Source organism: Syngnathoides biaculeatus, chromosome 3 (assembly GCF_019802595.1).
Source record: "Syngnathoides biaculeatus isolate LvHL_M chromosome 3, ASM1980259v1, whole genome shotgun sequence".
NCBI classification, from domain to species: Eukaryota; Metazoa; Chordata; class Actinopteri; order Syngnathiformes; family Syngnathidae; genus Syngnathoides; species Syngnathoides biaculeatus.
Window position 1 is genome coordinate 30,016,293 of NC_084642.1, and position 19,281 is coordinate 30,035,573.

General features: G+C 42.3%; 1 protein-coding gene across 3 annotated transcripts; it reads left to right on the top strand.

The window, feature by feature from the left end:
* Positions 1-4,568: 4,568 nt before the first annotated feature.
* LOC133498443 (cytoplasmic polyadenylation element-binding protein 1-like) lies at positions 4,569-18,682 on the top strand. Of its 3 annotated transcripts, none has more exons than XM_061815264.1 (12): positions 4,569-4,727; positions 4,947-5,118; positions 6,857-7,078; positions 7,938-8,167; positions 8,857-9,112; positions 9,182-9,295; positions 14,513-14,617; positions 15,597-15,733; positions 16,066-16,264; positions 17,041-17,135; positions 17,212-17,292; positions 17,373-18,682. In XM_061815264.1, exons 1-12 carry the CDS (start codon positions 4,713-4,715, stop codon positions 17,481-17,483), a joined length of 1,737 nt encoding a protein of 578 aa, XP_061671248.1. In that variant the 5' UTR covers positions 4,569-4,712; the 3' UTR covers positions 17,484-18,682. The 3 variants fall into 3 exon arrangements, with proteins under 3 accessions (XP_061671248.1, XP_061671250.1, XP_061671249.1); XM_061815266.1 differs by having other exon boundaries at positions 14,513-14,602; XM_061815265.1 differs by having other exon boundaries at positions 4,947-5,115.
* The last annotated feature ends 599 nt before the right edge of the window (positions 18,683-19,281 follow it).

The window sequence follows — 19,281 nt, forward strand, 5'->3', positions numbered from 1 at the left end:
TCAAACACTTTACAGCTGAGCCACCATGCCGCCCTCTGAGTGTAACTCTTCTATCATAAAATATGCAATATTTGTCAATCTACCATAATTATTTTATCCATCCACCCATCCATTCATTTTCTGAGCCAGTTATCCTCACAAGGGTTGATGGAGTGCTGGAGCCAATCCCAGCTGTCATCGTGCAGGAGGCAGAGTACACCTTGACAGCCAATCGCAGGGCACATAGAGAGACAACAGTTGTACTCACAATCACATCTACGGGCAATTTAGAGACTCCGATTAATGGATGTTTTTGGGATGTGGGAGGGAACTGGAGTGCCCGGCGAAAACTCACACAGACACATGGAGAACATACAAACTCCACACAAGTGTCACCAGGATTTGAAACCCGGTCCTCAGAACTGTGAGGCCAACGAGTCACTTCACCGTGCTAGGCATGATAATGTCATTTACTTATATTCCAAACAGTGTGGGAGAGAGCACATCAACCTGTTTTTTGTCAAAACCAGCCTGTCCTATATTTATTCATCACACAATTGATTTTAATAGAAAGCTTTTAGAAAATTATGCATTGATCCATTAATACCTCTGCTTAATAATTTGAAATATAGAAGCTTGTGAGCAAAACAGTCAAAGCCTTTCAGAAAATGTATAAAACAACCAAATGTAGGGTTCCCTCCTTGTATTCTCGCCTGGATTATTGTGGATAAGGAATATTGCATCTTCCACACCTGAAATGGAATGTCTCTTGTACTTTGTTCTTGTTAGTTTGTTCTTTGTTTTGAATGTCGTACCAGGGCAGCACCGACTTCGGGAGATAAATTCCTTGTGTTTACACAGTTGGCCAATAAAGCTGATTCTGATTCTGATTGGTATTCAATACAAGATCTTTTCTTTCAAGATCAATTTTGTTTTTCCCCCCAAAAATTAAATATTCTAAATAAGTGAACAATCTTTCAGTAATAAGAGTGGACTGTACACACAACAAAGGAGATTAATCCCCTTTTCAGTCAGTAGAACTCTGCTCATTTTTTTCCTTTTTTTTTAGACTTGGGGATAGGTTTGTTTCAATGCAGCCCTACGAGGGCACAAACCAGTGGAATCGGTAGGCCGGTCCCAAGCCCGGATAAATGCAGAGGGTTGCGTCAGGAAGGGCATCCGGCGTAAAAACTGTGCCAAACAAATATGAGTGTTCATCTAAAGAATCCCATACTGGATCGGTCGTGGCCCGGGTTAACAACGCCTGCCCCCGGCACTCCAACCCTGCAGGGCGTCTGTGGAAATTCAGCTACTGTGTGTCAAAGACAAAGAAGAGGAGGAAACCGGATCCATCGTCAGAAGAAAAAGAGGAATACACAGAGCCTACAACTGAGTTTAGGGACTTTGATTGTTGGGACTATGACAGGAAAAGCCCAGGAGTTGGTTGACATGATGATTAGGAGAAAGGTTGATATTCTGTGCATCCAAGAGAGCACGTGGAAAGGTAGTAAGGCTAGAAGTTTAGGAGCAGGGTTTAAATTATTCTACCACGGAGTAGATGGGAAGAGAAATGGAGTAGGGATTATTTTAAAGGAAGAGCTGGCTAAGAATGTCTTGGAGGTGAAAAGAATATCAGATCAAGTGATGAGACTAAAATTTGAAATTGAGGGTGTTATGTATAATGTGGTTAGCGGCTATGCCCCACAGGTAGGATGTGACCTAGAGTTGAAAGAGAAATTCTGGAAGGTTCTAGATGAAGTAGTTCTGAGCATCCCAGACAGCGAGAGAGTTGTGATTGGTGCAGATTGTAACGGACATATTGGTAAAGGAAACAGGGGCGATGAAGAAGTGATGGGTAAGTACGGCATCCAGGAAAGGAACTTTAAGGGACAGATGGTGGTGGACTTTGCAAAAAGGATGGAGATGGCTGTAGTGAACACTTATTTCCAGAAGAGGGAGGAACATATAGTGACCTACAAGAGCGGAGGTAGAAGCACGCAGGTGGATTATATTTTGTGCAGACGATGTATTCTGAAGGAGGTTACTGACTGTAAAGTAGTGGTAGGGGAGAGTGTAGCTCGACAGCATAGGATGGTAGTGTGTAGGATGACTCTGGTGGTGGGTAGGAAGATTAAGAAGACAAAGGTAGAGCAGAGAACAATGTGATGGAAGCTGAGAAAGGAAGAATGTTGTGCGGCCTTTCAGAAAGAGGTAAGACAGGCTCTCGATGGACAGCAGAAGCTCCCGGAAGACTGGACTACGACAGCCAAGCTAATCAGAGAGACAGGCAGGAGAGTACTTGGTGTGTCTTTTGGTAGGAAAGGGGAGAAGGAGACTTGGTGGTAGAACCCCAAAATACAGGGAGTCATACAAGGAAAGAGATTAGCGAAGAAGAAGTGGGATACTGAGAGGACGGAGGAGAGGCGAAAGGAGTACATCGAGATGCGACGTAGGGCAAAGGTAGAGGTGGCAAAGGCTAAACAAGAGGCATATGAAGACATGTACACCAGGTTGGACACGAAAGAAGGAGAAAAGGATCTCTACAGGTTGCCCAAACAGAGGGATAGAGATGGGAAGGATGTGCAGCAGGTAAGGGTGATTCAGGATAGAGATGGAAATGTGTTGACTGGTGCCGGTAGTGTACTAAATAGATGGAAAGAATACTTTGAGAAGTTGATGAATGAAGAAAATGAGAGAGAAGGAAGAGTTGAAGAGGCAAGTGTGAAGGACCAGGAAGTGCCAATGATTACTAAGGGGGAAGTCAGAAAAGCACTACAAAGGATGAAAAATGGAAATCCAGTTGGTCCTGATGGCATACCGATAGAGGTATGGAAGCAATTTGGAGAGATGGCTGTGGAGTTTTTGACCAACTGATTCAACAGAATACTAGCGGGCGAAAAGATGCCTGAAGAATGGAGGAAAAGTGTTCTAGTTCCCATTTTTAAGAACAAAGGGGATGTTCAGAGCTGTGGGAACTACCGAGGAATAAAGTTGATGAGCCACACAATGAAGTTATGGGACAGAGTAGTGGAGGCTAGACTCAGGACAGAAGTAAGTATCTGCGAGCAACAGCATGGTTTCATGCCTAGAAAGTGTACCACAGACGCCTTATTTGCCTTGAGGATGCTAGTGGAAAGTACAGAGAAGGTCAGAAGGAGCTACATTGTGTCTTTGTGGATCTAGAGAAAGCCTACGACAGATTACCAAGAGAGGAACTGTGGTACTGCATGCGTAAGTCTGGTGTGGCAGAGAAGTATGTTAAAATAGTACAGGACATGTATGATGGCAGCAGAACAATGGTGAGGTGTGCCTTAGGTGCGACAGAGGAATTTAAGGTGGAGGTGGGACTGCATCGGGGATCAGCTCTGAGCCCCTTCCTGTTTGCAGTGGTAATGGATAGGCTGACAGATGAGGTTAGACTGGAATCCCCTTGGACCATGATGTTCGCAGATGATATTGTGATATGCAGTGAAAGCAGGGAGCATGCAGAGGAACAATTAGAAAGATGGAGACATGCACTGGAAAGGAGAGGAATGAAGATTAGCCGAAGTAAAACAAAATATATGTGCGTGAATGAGAAAAGTGGAGGGGGAAGAGTGAGGCTACAAGGAGAAGAGATAGCGAGGGTGGACAACTTCAAATATTTAGGGTCAACAATCCAGAGCAATGGTGAGTGTGGTAAGGAAGTGAAGAAACGGGTCCAAGCAGGTTGGAACAGCTGGCGGAAGGTGTCTGGTTGGTGTGTTATGTGACAGAAAAGTCTCTGCTCGGATGAAGGGCAAAGTTACAAAACAGTGGTGAGACCGGCCATGATGTACGGATTAGAGACGGTGGCACTGAAGAAACAGGAAGCAGAACTGGAGGTAGCAGAAATGAAGATGTTGCGGTTCTCGCTCGGTGTGAGCAGGTTGGATAGGATTAGAAATGAGCTAATTAGAGGGACAGCCGAAGTTGGATGTTTTGGAGACAAGGTTAGAGAGAGCAGACTTCGATGGTTTGGACATGTTCAGAGGCAAGAGAGTGAGTATATTGTGGAAGGGTGCTGAGGATGGAGCTGCCAGGCAAAAGGGTGAGAGGAAGACCAAAGAGAAGGTTTATGGATGTGGTGAGGGATGACATGAGGGCAGTTGGGGTTAGAGAGGAAGATGCAGGAGATAGGCTAAGATGGCAAAAGATGACACGCTGTGGCGACCCCTAACGGGACAAGCCGAAAGGAAAAGAAGAAGAAGGATAGGTTTGTTTCATGATTTGAGCAGCATGGTGGGATTCAAAATAAACGATGACATTAAATGAAATTTAAATTTTAGAAGTTATAAAAAGCTCAATAATTCATGCATCCTGCGACCCCTGCGAGGATAAGTGGCAAAGATAATGGATGGATGGATATTCCTACATTCATACGGTACATACTTTGTTGTTGTTAATACTACTACTACTAATAATAATAATAACAATAATAATAATTCCAGGGCAGCATTTTGTTCGTCTTTCTTTTTTTCAAATGTAAAAATGTTCCTTGCTGTTGACGTGATTTGATTTGCGCGGTGGCGCCTTTGAGGGCGATCATGTGACCGGACGGAGTCCCTTGATGCTCAGTCATTAGCTAGTTGCGCACGTTCACGAAGTTGACTCTAATTAGCAGGTAGCCCCCACCCCACCCTCATTCATAAAGATGACCCGTGATGGCCAACAATCGTTCTTTGTGATTCTTTTGGTGTAGCTCCGTCCACACAATGGCCTTTTCTCTGGTGAGTGTGAAATTCCATGGAAAATGGTCACCTCGACGTGTTTCCCTCCCAAATGTCTTAATAACGTAATGGTGAGCTTTGGTGTCACCAAAACTTTTGTCATCTATGCGTCTGGTTGAAAGCGTCAGTGAGCGTTCTAATAATGTTCTAAAGCTTCGTCTCTCATTCCGCCGAGGGTATTGGAATTCGACATGAATATATTACTTTTGTTTGGTACAGAAAAACGACACCCGCAGGCCCGACAGCCCAGACTCTGACTCGCCGGCCTTGTCGACGTGTAGCAACGCCGACATCTTCCGCAGGATGAACACCATGCTGGGCAACGCTCTGGATCTGACCGGCGTGTGCACCACTCCCAACAACGGCAAGGGCAAGGCGGACTTTCTGGGTGGTAAAGGCTCCTTTTACGCGCTCAACAACACAAAGGCGATGGCTAATCGGGCGGCTATTTTTGTAGATAATTATGCTCGGAGCTTTCCGTAGGCCTGAAACGTTCCCGAAATGTTACACTTTTGAATTGTGCGCACTTTGGATATTTTTACCCACTTTATGTTCATATTTTTATATACGCTCATGCCTTGGGCGTTAAATGAAAAACACTCAAACAAGTCACTATACAAATGTGTATATAAAATGGGGTAATATTTAAAATTGTGTACACAGTGTCGTAGCTCTTTTTTTCAGCTACTTCAATGACAATCGGTGTCTGGTGACAAACGAGGTGCTGTGAGAAATCACCCAATTTCCCCTCTCACATTTAATTTAAATACATTTGCTGGGCTCTCTGCTAATGACTTAGTGAGTGACTCGTAGAACAATTTAATTGCATGGTAGAAGGTACAATAAACCCATGTATCAACCAGTTTCCATTTATACGAGAGAATGTCATGGCTTCCTGTGATATTAACTTTGCATCCAATCAAACTGGCCCACATTTCACACCAAGTGCCTATGTCAATTAATTGAGACAGTTGTTTATGTAAAATAGCTCAAAGTGGGAAACTGGTGTAGATTCTATTGATGGCATTGTTTGGTATTGTTAGTTGTTAAAGGCGCAGGTTAGTAGTTGAGATGTCTGTTTAGTGTGAGTCACAGTTCCACGTTGTGACAAAACGTTTTTAAGTGAAAGCTTTTCACATCTCTGCTAACACTTGTCTTGAGTTACCATATTACTTGGTATCATTGCCAGTAGCTGATTCATGCTGCATCACAGGTTTACAGCATTGCAGCACTTTTTTTTTTTTTTTTTTTGCGGGGTGGGGGTATCACCAAATGTGAGATTTGTGAAGTTTTATTCAAGTGTTGTCCTCTTGGCGTGTATAATTTTCAATTAAGAATTTGCATTTAAGACTAGTTATAACTATGTAATTTAAGATTCATCAAACTAAGTTTAAAAACTAAAAGGGAAAAACTGACTGGAGCCAAAGCCCACCTTGGTAATTGCTGAATCAGGGCTGTAGCTGGTGTTTGGACCCTCTCCAGTGGGGGAGGGAGGAGAGAGAAATGGGAGGAGCTGGTGCAGATTGCTCTGCTTTCTACCATCTGATCAGTCAGCTGTTTCCTTGGAGTGAGGCAGTTTTTTTTTTTTTTTCTTGCCTATGTAAATACAAATATTCGTCAAACTTGGAACTTCTGGATTTTGAGCAGGCTTCAAGTCTGAATACTTTTAAAGCTTGCTGAGTCATGATGCCACCATGCTCTTGCTCCCTTCCCCTCCCTTGTTGCCTCGGTCAACTGGCTCAGAAAATGGGCTTGAGAGAGTAAGCGGTAGCTGCAGCAACGTTGGTCTGCTGCTGCCTAATGCCTTCTACACCATCAGAGAGGGGTACCAACTAGCCCACAGCTCAGACAGGCTTTTTTTTTTTTTTTTTTTTTTTTGGAGAAAGCAGAGAGGTGGGGGAAGCTGATGTCATTATTAGAGTGAGTGCATCAGCAGCTATGTCACATGCTGCTAGGTGGGTCAGCCATGCAAATGGAGATGCATGGCACATGCATGGGGTGCAGAGGCAGCAGGTTAGCTCCCCCGTCATCCAGGGTAGGGTAGAAAATGGACTATGCGCTCTGCTGTGGCTGTGAGGGGATTCTCGTGGCTGTCTAACATGCTCCTTCTCTTCCTCTGACCTGTAAAGAGGTAGACCGGGCTGCAGTGGGCAGCAGGAGGATGCTGTTTGCAAACTGTGGTGGCATGGCTGGCTCCCATGAAATGCAGTCATCCCGGCTCCCACAGAGTGTGGCAGACCTGGGTCTGGGCCTCCAGACTCTCAGTTTATCTGGCTGGGACAGACCTTGGAGCAGCCAGGAAACAGAGCCACTCTCTTCTCCCTCCCAGGGTCAAGGGAGCTCACCCTCAAGTAAGTACTATCCAAGTTTTGTTTACGGGTTACAGTTCAGAGAAACTGGCAGTCACAGCGAATCCTGACATTGTGCAAGCAGGAGTTGGGAGAATTGGTGTTACACTTGACATGTGATTGTACGAGCAGATTGTCGCCACAAACTGTAGCATTAGAGAGGATGATGTGGCACTTCTGGTTTGTTTCGTTGAAGCGTTCAAAGCCTCATTTCCTGCGAAACTTGATAGACTAGCTGTAATCTTTAAATTTTAGATCACCTTTCGACTAAGCACAATTTCTGTTTATGCTTATTTGCACAAATCAGAAATCTAAGAATGTCTGATTTAACACTGTATTTGACTCATTGGCTCTAACCCGCTCATAGTGCTGAAATGGCATGTGCTTATCCCAACATAACTCCATTATAGAAGTTTAAACTTGGGCCTACAACAAAGTGGGACACTTGACTGTGGCCTGCATTGTAATGTGCCCCCCGTCTGCTGAACCTCAATGTTAGCAACATGGCTGTGATATAAAGAAAGGTGTTAGTAATTTAAAATGTCTCCCATGCATGCTAGTGAAAGTAATTCAGTGTTAAAACTACTGTCTTTTTAAATTTATACTTTAAGAGGTAGCTAAGACTTTGGTTTTCTTTAAGAACTATTTTCAACTGTTTTGACAAATGGACTGCTAGCACAATGGAATGAGATGCTAATGTACATGCTCCTAAATGATTGGTGTCTTTGCTGGTGTCCATCTATTTTGAATCAATTTGCAGTCCGTTTGTCAAACATGCTGCCTGAAAGGATTAATGCCTTCCCCAAGGTTCAGACATCCCATTTCCTGCTCAATTATCAATTGGCCTTGTGTATTTCTCTAGTGCTGGGCATCCTTAACAGTCCCTTTAGTGGAGTTCTTGGAAAACCACCAGCCTACCTGCCCAGAGAGTCTATGAGTATGACTGCTGACATCCTGGAGAAGTTCCCTGGCATCGCTCGCATGACTAACCGTTTGGACTCCAGCTGCTTTTTGGAATCTCGTTCTAGCAGCCCTGAAGACTCTGAGCTGAGTGGCTTCAGCTCTGGTTCTGAGCATCTTTGTGACATGTTGGTACGTGGTGCCACACTTCTGTTAACCTGTTAAAGCTGGCACATACATGAACTTTTCTAACTCCACACAAAAAAAGGCATGCAAGTTTTGTTTATATTCTGTGTGGTGTCTGCCATCAATACCACACACAGGTTTTGTTCCAACAGTGATCTCAAAAGAAACATTCGTGGCTTTTGCGTCAGTTTGCCAAAGACTGCCAGAGCCTTGAATTATGCCATTGTCCTTGTTCAGTAATTTCCTGTTGAGTCGGGGTGCTTCTTGATTTGCTATAATCATTTCAAAGTGTTAATTTTCACTGTCATGACTTGGGAGAAGTTGGCTCTCCCCCACATACGACTTCTTTTGGTTGTAAGTATTAAAGTGTTAAGCCTGTTGGTGCCAAACTGTTTCAGACGTTCGAATCTGGACTAATCCACTCCTTGACACACCTCAGATAAAACAAGACGTTTATGGTTGAAATGGAATGGGCAAAATTTCCACAAAGAGGCTGATTGTCTGTGTTCTCGGTGTTAGGTGCACATTTCACAATGAAGCAGTGCTTCCCATAACTTTTTCTTTCCCATTTATTGTAACACGACTAAACTGATTTAATAGCTTTACAGAGATTGAAATAAAATGCAGAAAGATGTATTTGGTGTACTACATTTCAAAGAATGGCTGAACTGATCTTTTTTTTTTTTTTTTTTCAGTCCTCTTTGCGGATTTCACCTCCCCTGCCTTACCTTGCATCAAACATGCAGAAGGACCTGCTGCGACTGGGCTCTCGTCTGGACCCCCAGGACACAAGCTCCCCTCTCACCCCGCCATCTAGCGCCAGCCCGGCCTCCTCTGCGCTTTCTCGCCGCTGGCGCACTGGGTCCCTGTGGCCTCCTGCAGACATGTTGGACCAGGCTGATGAAGCATTTAGCATTGAGAGGGAGGCCCGTCTGCATAGACAGGCTGCAGGTAAGTGCATTGAAAACAGATGGTGGAAACTATAAACTGCAACAAGCTGTGGGTGTCTTTGCTCCTAAGCTGTAAATGAAGCAACCTTCACTTGGAGTGGTCAGCTGCCCCCCAGAACCAACAAGGATCCACTTTACTCCTGCAAGGTCTTTCTTGGTGGTGTACCCTGGGATATCACTGAAGGTAGGCTCTTGATAGCATGCATGAATTGTTAAATTTTGTTTAAGATGCTGGATAGAGAATAAGGGTTACCAAGACTGTTGCGGTTTCACTCTGCATATAGGGACAAATCTCCATATCCTCAATTTATAGGATTTCTCAATGAAAGTTAATAGGAATTTTTCATCAACTGGATGAACAGATTACAGATGTTAGGAATCCATCCTGGTGAATAATGGGAACATTTTTTCCCCTTCCTTTCAGGGCCAGTTCTAGGAATATGTATAGAGGGTAGGGAGAAACATTTAAGACAGTAGTTTGCAACCAGTATGCCATGAGAGCTATTCTGGTTTGCCATAGGAAATTATGAACTAACACTTAATTGGTCAAAATATTTATAACTAATGTATCTTTTTTCATCTATGGCAGTGTCCTATAAAGACACCCAGAACAAATAAATGCTCTTTGTTGGCAGAAAGTGTATAATTGACTTGTGTATCCACTTTTTGACTATTTATGTGCCTTGGCTCAATTAAGGTTGGGAATCACTCATGTAAGGAGGCATCTTATGACAGGATCTTTATTTTTTTGCTCACTAATTTTATGATTTCAACATGACAGCTTTCACTACTTAGTGCAAAACAGTCAACATACAGATACTGACTTATCAGGTCACTTATACTTTTGTCATTAAAACGCACACCGACATTTTATAATCCCGTACAAACGTTCCACAAAGTGAGTCACTCCTCCACCCACTGTGATGTAACTACCATGCACAAATCACATGAACCGGGCTGCTTCACTAACACTAATTCATATACTGGAAAAATTAAGGTACCCAAATTTCATAGAATGTTAACAGGGCACTTACTTGGATATTAAAATTTGGACTTTACATTTTATCAATGCAGTTGGTGCATATGTTATGTGGGTGTTTTCTAAAACGAAAAATGTATGTACAATCCAGTCACGAAGCATATCTTTGTCTAGTAACTAAGTCTTTCTTAGTCTTGCTCCTTATCCTCATTAAGGTCTCAGGTGCTAAAGCCTATCCCAGCTGACTTTGGGCAAAACGTGGTGTACAAAACATTCACATCTATGGGCAATTTGTCTTCAGTTAACCTACCATGTGTGTTTTTCGGTTGTGGGAGGCAACCGGGGTAGATTGAGAGAACATTCAGAACACAGGCGAGGCTTGATTCAAACCCTGGTACTCAATAAAAATAATGGGTCAGCAACACACTGAGCTCTTTAGTTGGCACTCTGAAACTCAAAATTGCACCGCTTCTGATGGTGGACTAACTTACAATCGCCAAACTACAGTGCTCCATCTTGATTTAGGGTGTAACTTTTTGATGAGACTTATGACTTGTGGTTACACATTTGATTCAAGGACGATTTTTTTTTCTTAATCTAGAATATGGTCTGAAACGATTGTCATGAGGTCTTAAGTGAGCTCAAATGTATTCAGTGTGAACTGAAGCCTCAGCAACCTCTAAAGGCAAGACTGAAGTACTCACAGGTTTTTCCATGACTAATAAAAGTTCAGAAGTCTGCATGGTAAAGCCAAAAAGTTGATTCCGAATTCCTACATTTCCAATTTTTTTTTTTTTTTTTTTTTTTTAAATAAACTTTGTCCAACACATTGCTGCCATTTGTATTTTAGGAAGCTTTATTTCCAGAGGTAGAGTTCAAACATGGGAAAGCAGTCAAACAGGGCGACGGTCCAAAAAACCCCATCAAAAATCGGACCTGGCAAAACATGAAAACATAACTTAATGTGGCTCAGTAACGCTATGACATGGGACGAGGCAGGTATGCTAGCTGACGCTCGTGAACACACGTGCATATTCATGCAACGATCTGTCGGGAATTCGGAACCACAAGCTTTTTACGCTTAATTCTTCATTGCTCCAAAATGATTGTCATAACTAAAATACTCAGATGCACTCTAAAATGCATTCCAGATCAACCCAGAGAATAAATTTATGGCACGAGCCAATAAAAACCTCTGAAACACTTTCAAGGAATGACAGTGATACTTGCGATGCTTCTAACGTCATTGGTCATGCGACATTGTTTTGATTCAAGCTCGACACATTTCAAAACACTCTGCTTCTAGAAAAGTGACACAAGCTCCTAAGATTTGTGATTTGACCGTCACTAGAATCAACACTAACCACAAAACGGGACACACGCAAATGTTCAGTTGCTTTTGATCTCGATCCATCACTTGTAGACAACCGCAGACATATTTTTGTATGTCATTTTACTGAAAAACCAAAATGGCTACATAATTCTAATATAAACTTCACAGGTCCCGCCACCAGCTGCGCAAGTGTTTACTTTCAAGGCTCTGAAACATGGCAGCTTTGGCAAAGCTTTAAAATTGTGACCGCTCAAAATATTTCAGTCCTAGTCAAACATAAAAAAAAAAACTCAATGCGATAAATTGCAGATGTTTTGAGCTTGCAAAATTAGCCTTAGCATATGATATTTTATACACACAATCACTGCCTGGTCCGCAAACTGGTTCTTCAGGAATTAAAGTGAATAAAGCAAAAGTTTGTTAGGCCCGATGCATGTTTGAAATGGAAATTGTGGCAGATGTCATTTTTTTTTTTTAATGATCATGCTCCAATTGTGGAGGGAAGAATGTTACTCTTGTGGTTCTTCTATTGAGTACTTTCCTACTCGGGTAAATTTTTGGATGGTCGTACTCTTACTGGAGTTGAATAGTTGGCTTCTCTGCTCAAATCGGGTCACCGTTAAACTAGACTTTTGCAGAGGAAGATAGCATGGATTTTGTTACAACAGCCCCGCTAGCCTGTCAATGTGTTTGGTTTTTTTTTTTTTTCTTTTTTTGTGCATCAAGTGCTAGCTTTAAGATATTAAAACAGTTCTGTTGTCTTAAACTGTGCATGTTTTTGGTGGTTTTATTCAACTTCGACTAGTGTCAAGCAGTTTTAGTCCTCAAAGGTGGACTTGAGGAACACAATGAATAAGTACATCACAAAAATTTTCAGAGTGCCTTCATCAGAATCCATACCTTTTGGATAGTCGTGCATGAATTAAATTTGTCCTGATTTGTAAGGATTTGTCAGATTATGCCCAAATTTTCTGCCCCGATATCAATAATCATTTGTTGTGACTGAAACTAACTCTTTGAAAGCGTTTAATTCTCGTCTGAATAAAGATGACAATGTAATTTAAGACTAAGTGGTTTTAAATTGAAAGTGAAACCTTCCCTTGTTTACAATTTTGCATGAAAAGGATGTTCTGTACCACTTTTCAGACAAATGCAAGCACTCAAACTTGAGTACTCACAATAACATACGAGTACCGCGACAATTTAACCCACACTACAATGTCACCGTTTGGCGAAGAGGACTTTGTCTTTTAAACTTTTTTTTTTTTTTTTTTTTTTTTTAAACTATTAAGTGGCTGGTATTGGCAACCTCCAAAAGTACTAGCGCCTGGAAATAAGGCTAGTTTTGGTAATTGGTAAAAAGTCTGGGTTCACTGCCCATATTTTAGTTACCGATATGTAGATATCCATAGATTTATGTATGGGGGGGGGGGTCATGTCCAGAAAAGTGCCAAGCTGACAGCGGTTTGTTTGGTGCGATTTTGGTTGGTTTGTCCAGATTTGGCTAAGGCACACTTTCCTCAGATTTGGTTGTCTGTGCAGAAACTTTGAAGCAGGCATCAGGTGTAGATGGACCTGCCTCAAATTGGGCGGCGAAACAAATGAGGGGTAAATTTTAATCTAAAATGAGCACTGTAAATGTTTGTACGGGATTTTTTTTTTTTTTTTTTTTTTGGGTCAAATTTTTCATGCTTGTCACTTTAGTCCCTAGTCTAGCCTCTACTACTTTCTCATCACGTCAATGTGTGGCTCAACTTTATTCTTTTTGCTAAGTAGGCTGGTCCTATAAAATGGGGGCCAGCATTCTTCCTCCATTCCTCAGGATCTTTTCGTGCCTTCTTTAGTGTCCAACTTGACATAGATGTCATGCCTTGTTTGGCCTTTTGCCACCGCTAACTTCACCTTGCTTGTCTCTTCTCACTGGTCCTGTGTCCCACTTCTTGGGTAACATCCTTCCTCATATGATTTGCTGTTCATTAAAGTTCCACTAGGTTTTTCTCATTCCCTACTAGAAGATAAAGTACTGTCCTGCCTGTCTCCGATCACTATGGCTGTAGTGAGTCTTCTGGAAGCTTCTCCTGTCTACCAAGAGCATCTTGCCTCGTTCAAAAAAAAAAAAAAAACTCCCCAAGACTATCAGATTTTTATTTTTTTTTTTTTTTTTTTTTTAAACTTTACTGTCCTTACTCTTCCCCACCCCCATTCTATGCTATCCACGTACTACCTTATTTACCTCCTTAAAATTACATCTGCTGCACAAACATTTCCAAATCAGAATAGATGAATTTCCACATGCACCCTGTAAGTTAACTGCGCTGGTAGCGGAAATCAACCTGTGCCACAACTGACCCGGTATGGAATACTTTGGATGAATCCTCATATTTCATTGGCAAAATTTTAACTTAGGACATTTCTGATGAAACCGCTGTACTTATCTGCACCTGGGACTGGCCTACAGTCTGTGTGAGGTGAGAATTGTGAGAAAATATAGGGAGCTTAAACTTCAGTTTTAAAATGTATAATTAAAAAAAATGTAGTTACTACTTCAAATTGCTCATATTGTAGGTTTGGTCCGGAACCTGACCCTCATGATACAACAAGGCATTCCTGTACATCAAATGTATACACATTGAACAATGGTAGCCCTAGCAAAGATCCCTATGGGTCAGCACAACAATGCAATTTTTTTTTTTTTTTTTTTTTTAAATTTACTGTACACTCTGTTCCTGGTGTTATGTCTACTGTGACATCCTAAATTCTTTTTCAGTTCGCATATAATTGGATGATTGTGTCAGTCTATCAAGTAGATACTTATTATACTAGTACACTATTATACTTACGTATTTTTTTTCTAATCTAGTGTTCTTCAATTTGGTGCAATATGTGGCTTTCCCTGCAAATGAACATGGTTCATTTTGAGGGGGAGAAAACATTTTCCCCATTTCATAGGGTTTTGCAATTTTTCAAATCCACGTCTTGCAGGATTCAGTACCTCAAACAGGTTAACAACCACCGGTGTAAAACTTGTAATGCTGGTCTTGATTCAAAGGAATTTTGAGTGTCCTTCCTCACTGTCATCTTCTCTTTAGCTGGACTCATCAACACTTTCAGTGGCTACGGTCCTCTGACTGTGGAGTGGCCTGGTAAGGATGGCAAGCACCCTCGCTGCCCTCCCAAAGGTAATGTGGCCAAAGGTAATGACAAGTGGGTAGGCTTTATTTTGTATGGTCCCCCCCCCACCCCTAAATGGTTTTGGGATGGCACTATGGTGGACACTGGGATGCTGGTGGGTTGTTGAGTAAGTGGAGCAGACTTCAATGCCAAGTGGTTGTCACAAGGCGTGCTAATTTAAAGTTTGTCATACATTACACTGGTGGTGTAGCCAAGTATTGTTGAACACTGCATGTCAATAATAAAGTGCACAGTTTGATGTAAATATTTAAATAAGTGTCTTGGACCTGTTCAGTTGCGGGGGAAAAAAAAGAGACTTCAGGCTTGAGAAATGGTTATGCAAAAAAAAATTAATCTGTCAAGATAGGGCTGGTGGACTATGCGCAATTTTATTTTCTTCATCTCATGCCTCTCCAAAAATGACTGTGCTTGTATAGTTCATGAAATTTCCCACAGTTCCACATTTTACACCCCAAAATTTCGTACTCATCCTCAATTACGCATTCAACAAAATGTTTCACGTAATTCCCATTTAACATTCAGAACTTAAACATTTCTTTTTTTTTTTTTTTTTTTTTCCCCCCCTACCTACCGTCACATTTGAGATTAAGATACCCAGACATTGCTTTAAGGCAAAGGCAAACTGGGATGTCAATTTGCTTAAAGTATGCTCAAGGAGGGCAGCTAAGCATGCTACTGTGCAACGTTGGCGCATTCTGGGTGGTTTTACATGCACACTGCACCACTTGGCAAAATTGATTTTTACTTTTTTGAACGTTTGAAGCCAAAATAACTTCCATTTTGATTGATCGCCCAGCCCTAGTACCATATAGAATGAGAAATGCAGAACTTTTTATTTTTAATTGGTTTTCCAGGAAAGTCCAACTTTCAATGCAGAGGTTTTCTTGAATGCTTCCCTTGTGATGGTCACCTTTTTAAGAGTTCCAAATACACTGTAGTCATTTTGCATTGACTCGTACTAAAGTTTAACTGTCTTTGTAGGCTATGTCTACCTAGTTTTTGAGAATGAAAAATCTGTGCGGGCCTTGCTCCACGCCTGCTCTCAGGACCCGTTTCACCCAGAGGATAGCAGGGAGTACTACTTCAAATTGTCCAGTCGCCGAATGCGTTGCAAGGATGTGAGTACAAACTTTTTTTTTTTTTTAAAGTGGGCTAAAAGTCTAATTTGATGCAGTAAACCACAAACCTTGTTCACACGAGAGAATGAGGGTGCTCACTCCCTTTATCAGGAATGGCTTTTGAGTTTTGGATCATCCCATTTTCGTTCAACATTATGGCAAACATCCGGTTTCAATTAGTCAGTGGCAAACGGGCAGCGTGCGCTCTGTTTTGTTGCCATTTGGGCCTTTTTATTTTTTTAAACTTAAAAATTGTGGTCTCCCGTAAAACTGCTTGTAGCCTTTAAAAAAAAAAATCCAAATGACTGCCAAGTGTTCTTGTGTGGCTTCAGGTACAGGTTATTCCCTGGGTCATTTCGGACAGCAACTATGTGCGCTGCCCTGCTCAGCGTTTGGACCCCAGCAAGACTGTGTTTGTGGGCGCACTGCACGGGATGCTCAACGCTGAAGCGTTGGCCAGCATTATGAATGACCTGTTTGGGGGTGTCATGTATGCGGGCATTGACACAGACAAACACAAATATCCCATAGGTAAGACCGCACATACCAAATTTTCTTCCTTACCTTTACTTCCTGTCGGCCTTGAGTATGGATTCTCTATCCCACAACCCTCAAGAGTGTCTGTGACTCCCTCATGCAGCTAAATGTAAATTTCTGAGATGTCTTCCTGGGTCTCAGAACATGCATGTCTGTGGAGGTCAATGTACTGTGGAATCTGATAAGCCGTACCCAACAGTGTAAGTTTGCACTTGATTCACACAAGCTGCACAGACCCTTATCAGGCTTGGTTATTAAAAATCCACTAGTGGAAAATTAAGTCTTGAAAGTATCATAACAGTGATTTCTGCTACTTCCCCTATCAATTTATTCTGTGTTTGTGTGTATAGAGGCTTAGTTGCTTTTGATGGCCTAGTTCAGGGGTGTCAAACTCAAATTCACTGTGGGCCAAAATTTTAAATTGAACAAAGCCGTGGGCCAAGGTTGAACTTTTTAATATGGAACCAAACAAGTGTGTAATACCGGCGGGCCAGCTCTAATATTAATTTGCAATTGCCTCGCCCGCCTGCAAGAGTTTGACACCTATGGCCTAGTTGATTAAAGAAGTTAATCGGACATTTTTTTTCCATTTTCAAACAGTTACTGTAAACAAATGTTCATCTTTATCTAAAACCTTTTGAGCAAAAAAAAAAAGGATGCGGTGCATCTATTCATGGGCATAGAGGATTTGCAATTAGTAAGTCTTTTGTAGGTTTAATGCAAAATAACAAATTGTATTTGTCACAATGGTGACATTTTGTACTGTGTAGGCTCTGGACGCGTGACTTTTAACAATCAGCGAAGTTACCTGAAAGCAGTCTGCGCGGCCTTTGTGGAGATCAAAAGCCCCAAGTTTACAAAGAAGGTACTCCAAAATGGTCTGCACTTGTCAGAATGGAGCAGAAGTCAAATCCAAACTGTTTCTTCCTCATTCTCATCAGGTCCAGATTGACCCTTACCTGGAAGACTCCATGTGTCAAGTTTGCCTTCGCCAGTCTGGTCCTTTCTTCTGCAGAGACCAGGTCAGCATTGAGGCAAAAATAAACTTAATGCTTTTGTGCCATTAGGAAGCTTCATACCAGTTTTGTTCTGTGTAACCCAGGCGTGCTTCAAATACTACTGTCGCTCGTGCTGGCACTGGCAACATTCCATGGATGTCCTGAGCAACCACCGGCCTCTCATGCGCAACCAAAAGAACAGGGACTCCAGCTAAGAGGCCTCCAGCAAGTGTCCCCTATGGGATCGGCTGCAGCGCAGAGGAGAGCACGTGTCGGACGGCCATCGGCGTGAGGGGTGGCGACGCTCCACCAGGCACTGGGGTTAGATCACTTGGAATTGTTCACTTTTTGCACTTGCTCTGTTTTTGCTGTTCACAGTTGGCACTATGCACAGTGACCTTGTTGGGAGAGACAAGGGACCTTTCACTTTTCCAGCGTTTTCTCAGATACGTGAGTTGGCAGAAGGTTAGGAAGTGAGGAAAATGCCCGTTCTGTTTCCCCCTTTTTTTTGTTTTTGTTTACATGTTGCATAGTGAAGAGCAGTCATGCAAGTCTCATTGCTGTTCATTGGCAAATGCCATACAGTGCCTTTAAATTTTTAGTTTTTCCCCTCCCTGCCCCTTCACCCAGTTGGTGTTTTCCCCAGTGCGAGCCGACTGGTGTTTCTTACTTTGGGAGTTGAATGTTGGGCTTCATTTAACCAGTCGCATTTCAGACTTTTACGCAATTTTTTACTAATTTGTACACACAACGGTTTTAAGTCATGACATGAAAAATTTGAACAGAATTCTACCTGGTGGCTGTTTTGGAGAAAACCCTTTTTATTTCCTGATCCTTGCCCATTTTTTTTCTGACCGCTTTTTTAATTTGCCCTGCCAGATTTCAACATGATGGGCAAAGTTTGGAAGTCGAACCTAACCTGCTTTGTTGCAATTGTTTGTGTTCCGGTCATGCTGGATACTGCTTCAACTGGCCAGCCATTGTTTCTAACTGGATCTTGACTGAATGTTTTTGTTTGCACTTTTTTTTTAATTTGCACTTGTGGAGAGGTGGCAGTCAGTATTTGCAATATATTGCAGGGGGGGATGCAGCCATGTTGAGTAGAGCTGCTTGCTTCCTGACGAATGTAAGAACTTCCAATTTGCTGTTCAACTAGTCCACCCAGACCTTGAATAGACTCCCCAAACGCATGCACGCGCAGACACACTTTGTCGACCTTGTTTGCCTTCCTGTTGCGGTTGGACATGTTTGCGTAATCTCTGTGCCAAGGACTTTTGTTCCTTGCTCTCCAGTTCTTTTGCCCAGCTGCTTTTTACAGTTTGCAAAGTCTACCTCATTGTAATCTGCAAAGTTTGCTGCCTACGGTTGTGGAGTTTGTTCAGAATGGGCACAATAAAGGTGTTTAAGCATTAAACTGCAGTCTGTACTATTAAATGCCGCAAATAGCTCCTCACACCACCTTAGTTGATGCCAGCTATCTTAAAGACCTGCATGAAAGTTTGTTTTCGAGTTTGCCACTTACTTTAAAGTTAGATGTTGGGATAAATCTATTCAACAGTTTGCAGTCAAACTATAGTGTTCCTTAACAATGCCTTCCGTGGCGTTATGGGTTTTACTGAAGAACTTGCACTTGGTATATTTCAGTATATAACACTTACTGTGTGCGTAATAATTTCCCATCAAACTCCTGTGTGTGCTGATTCAGCCCCATTCAGGTTTGTTGCTCCTTGAGTTCTTCCATGGGGCCAGCAGTGAACAAGCAGCTGTTTGATGCGGGGGGGGGGCACATTCCATGCGATCCAATTTACATTTTTGCCAGGCATTTACCTCTGGCTTTGTGCTCTAATTGTCCTCTGTAAATCACTGCTTTCTGGTGTTATGTCAACTTGCCTGTATTTATCAGTCCATCCATTTATCTGAGCCACTTATCCTCACAAGGGTCACGGGGGTGCCGAAGCCTATCCCAGCCATCTTCAGGCAGGAGGTGGGGGTAGTTTCCAAAGTGGTTGCTAG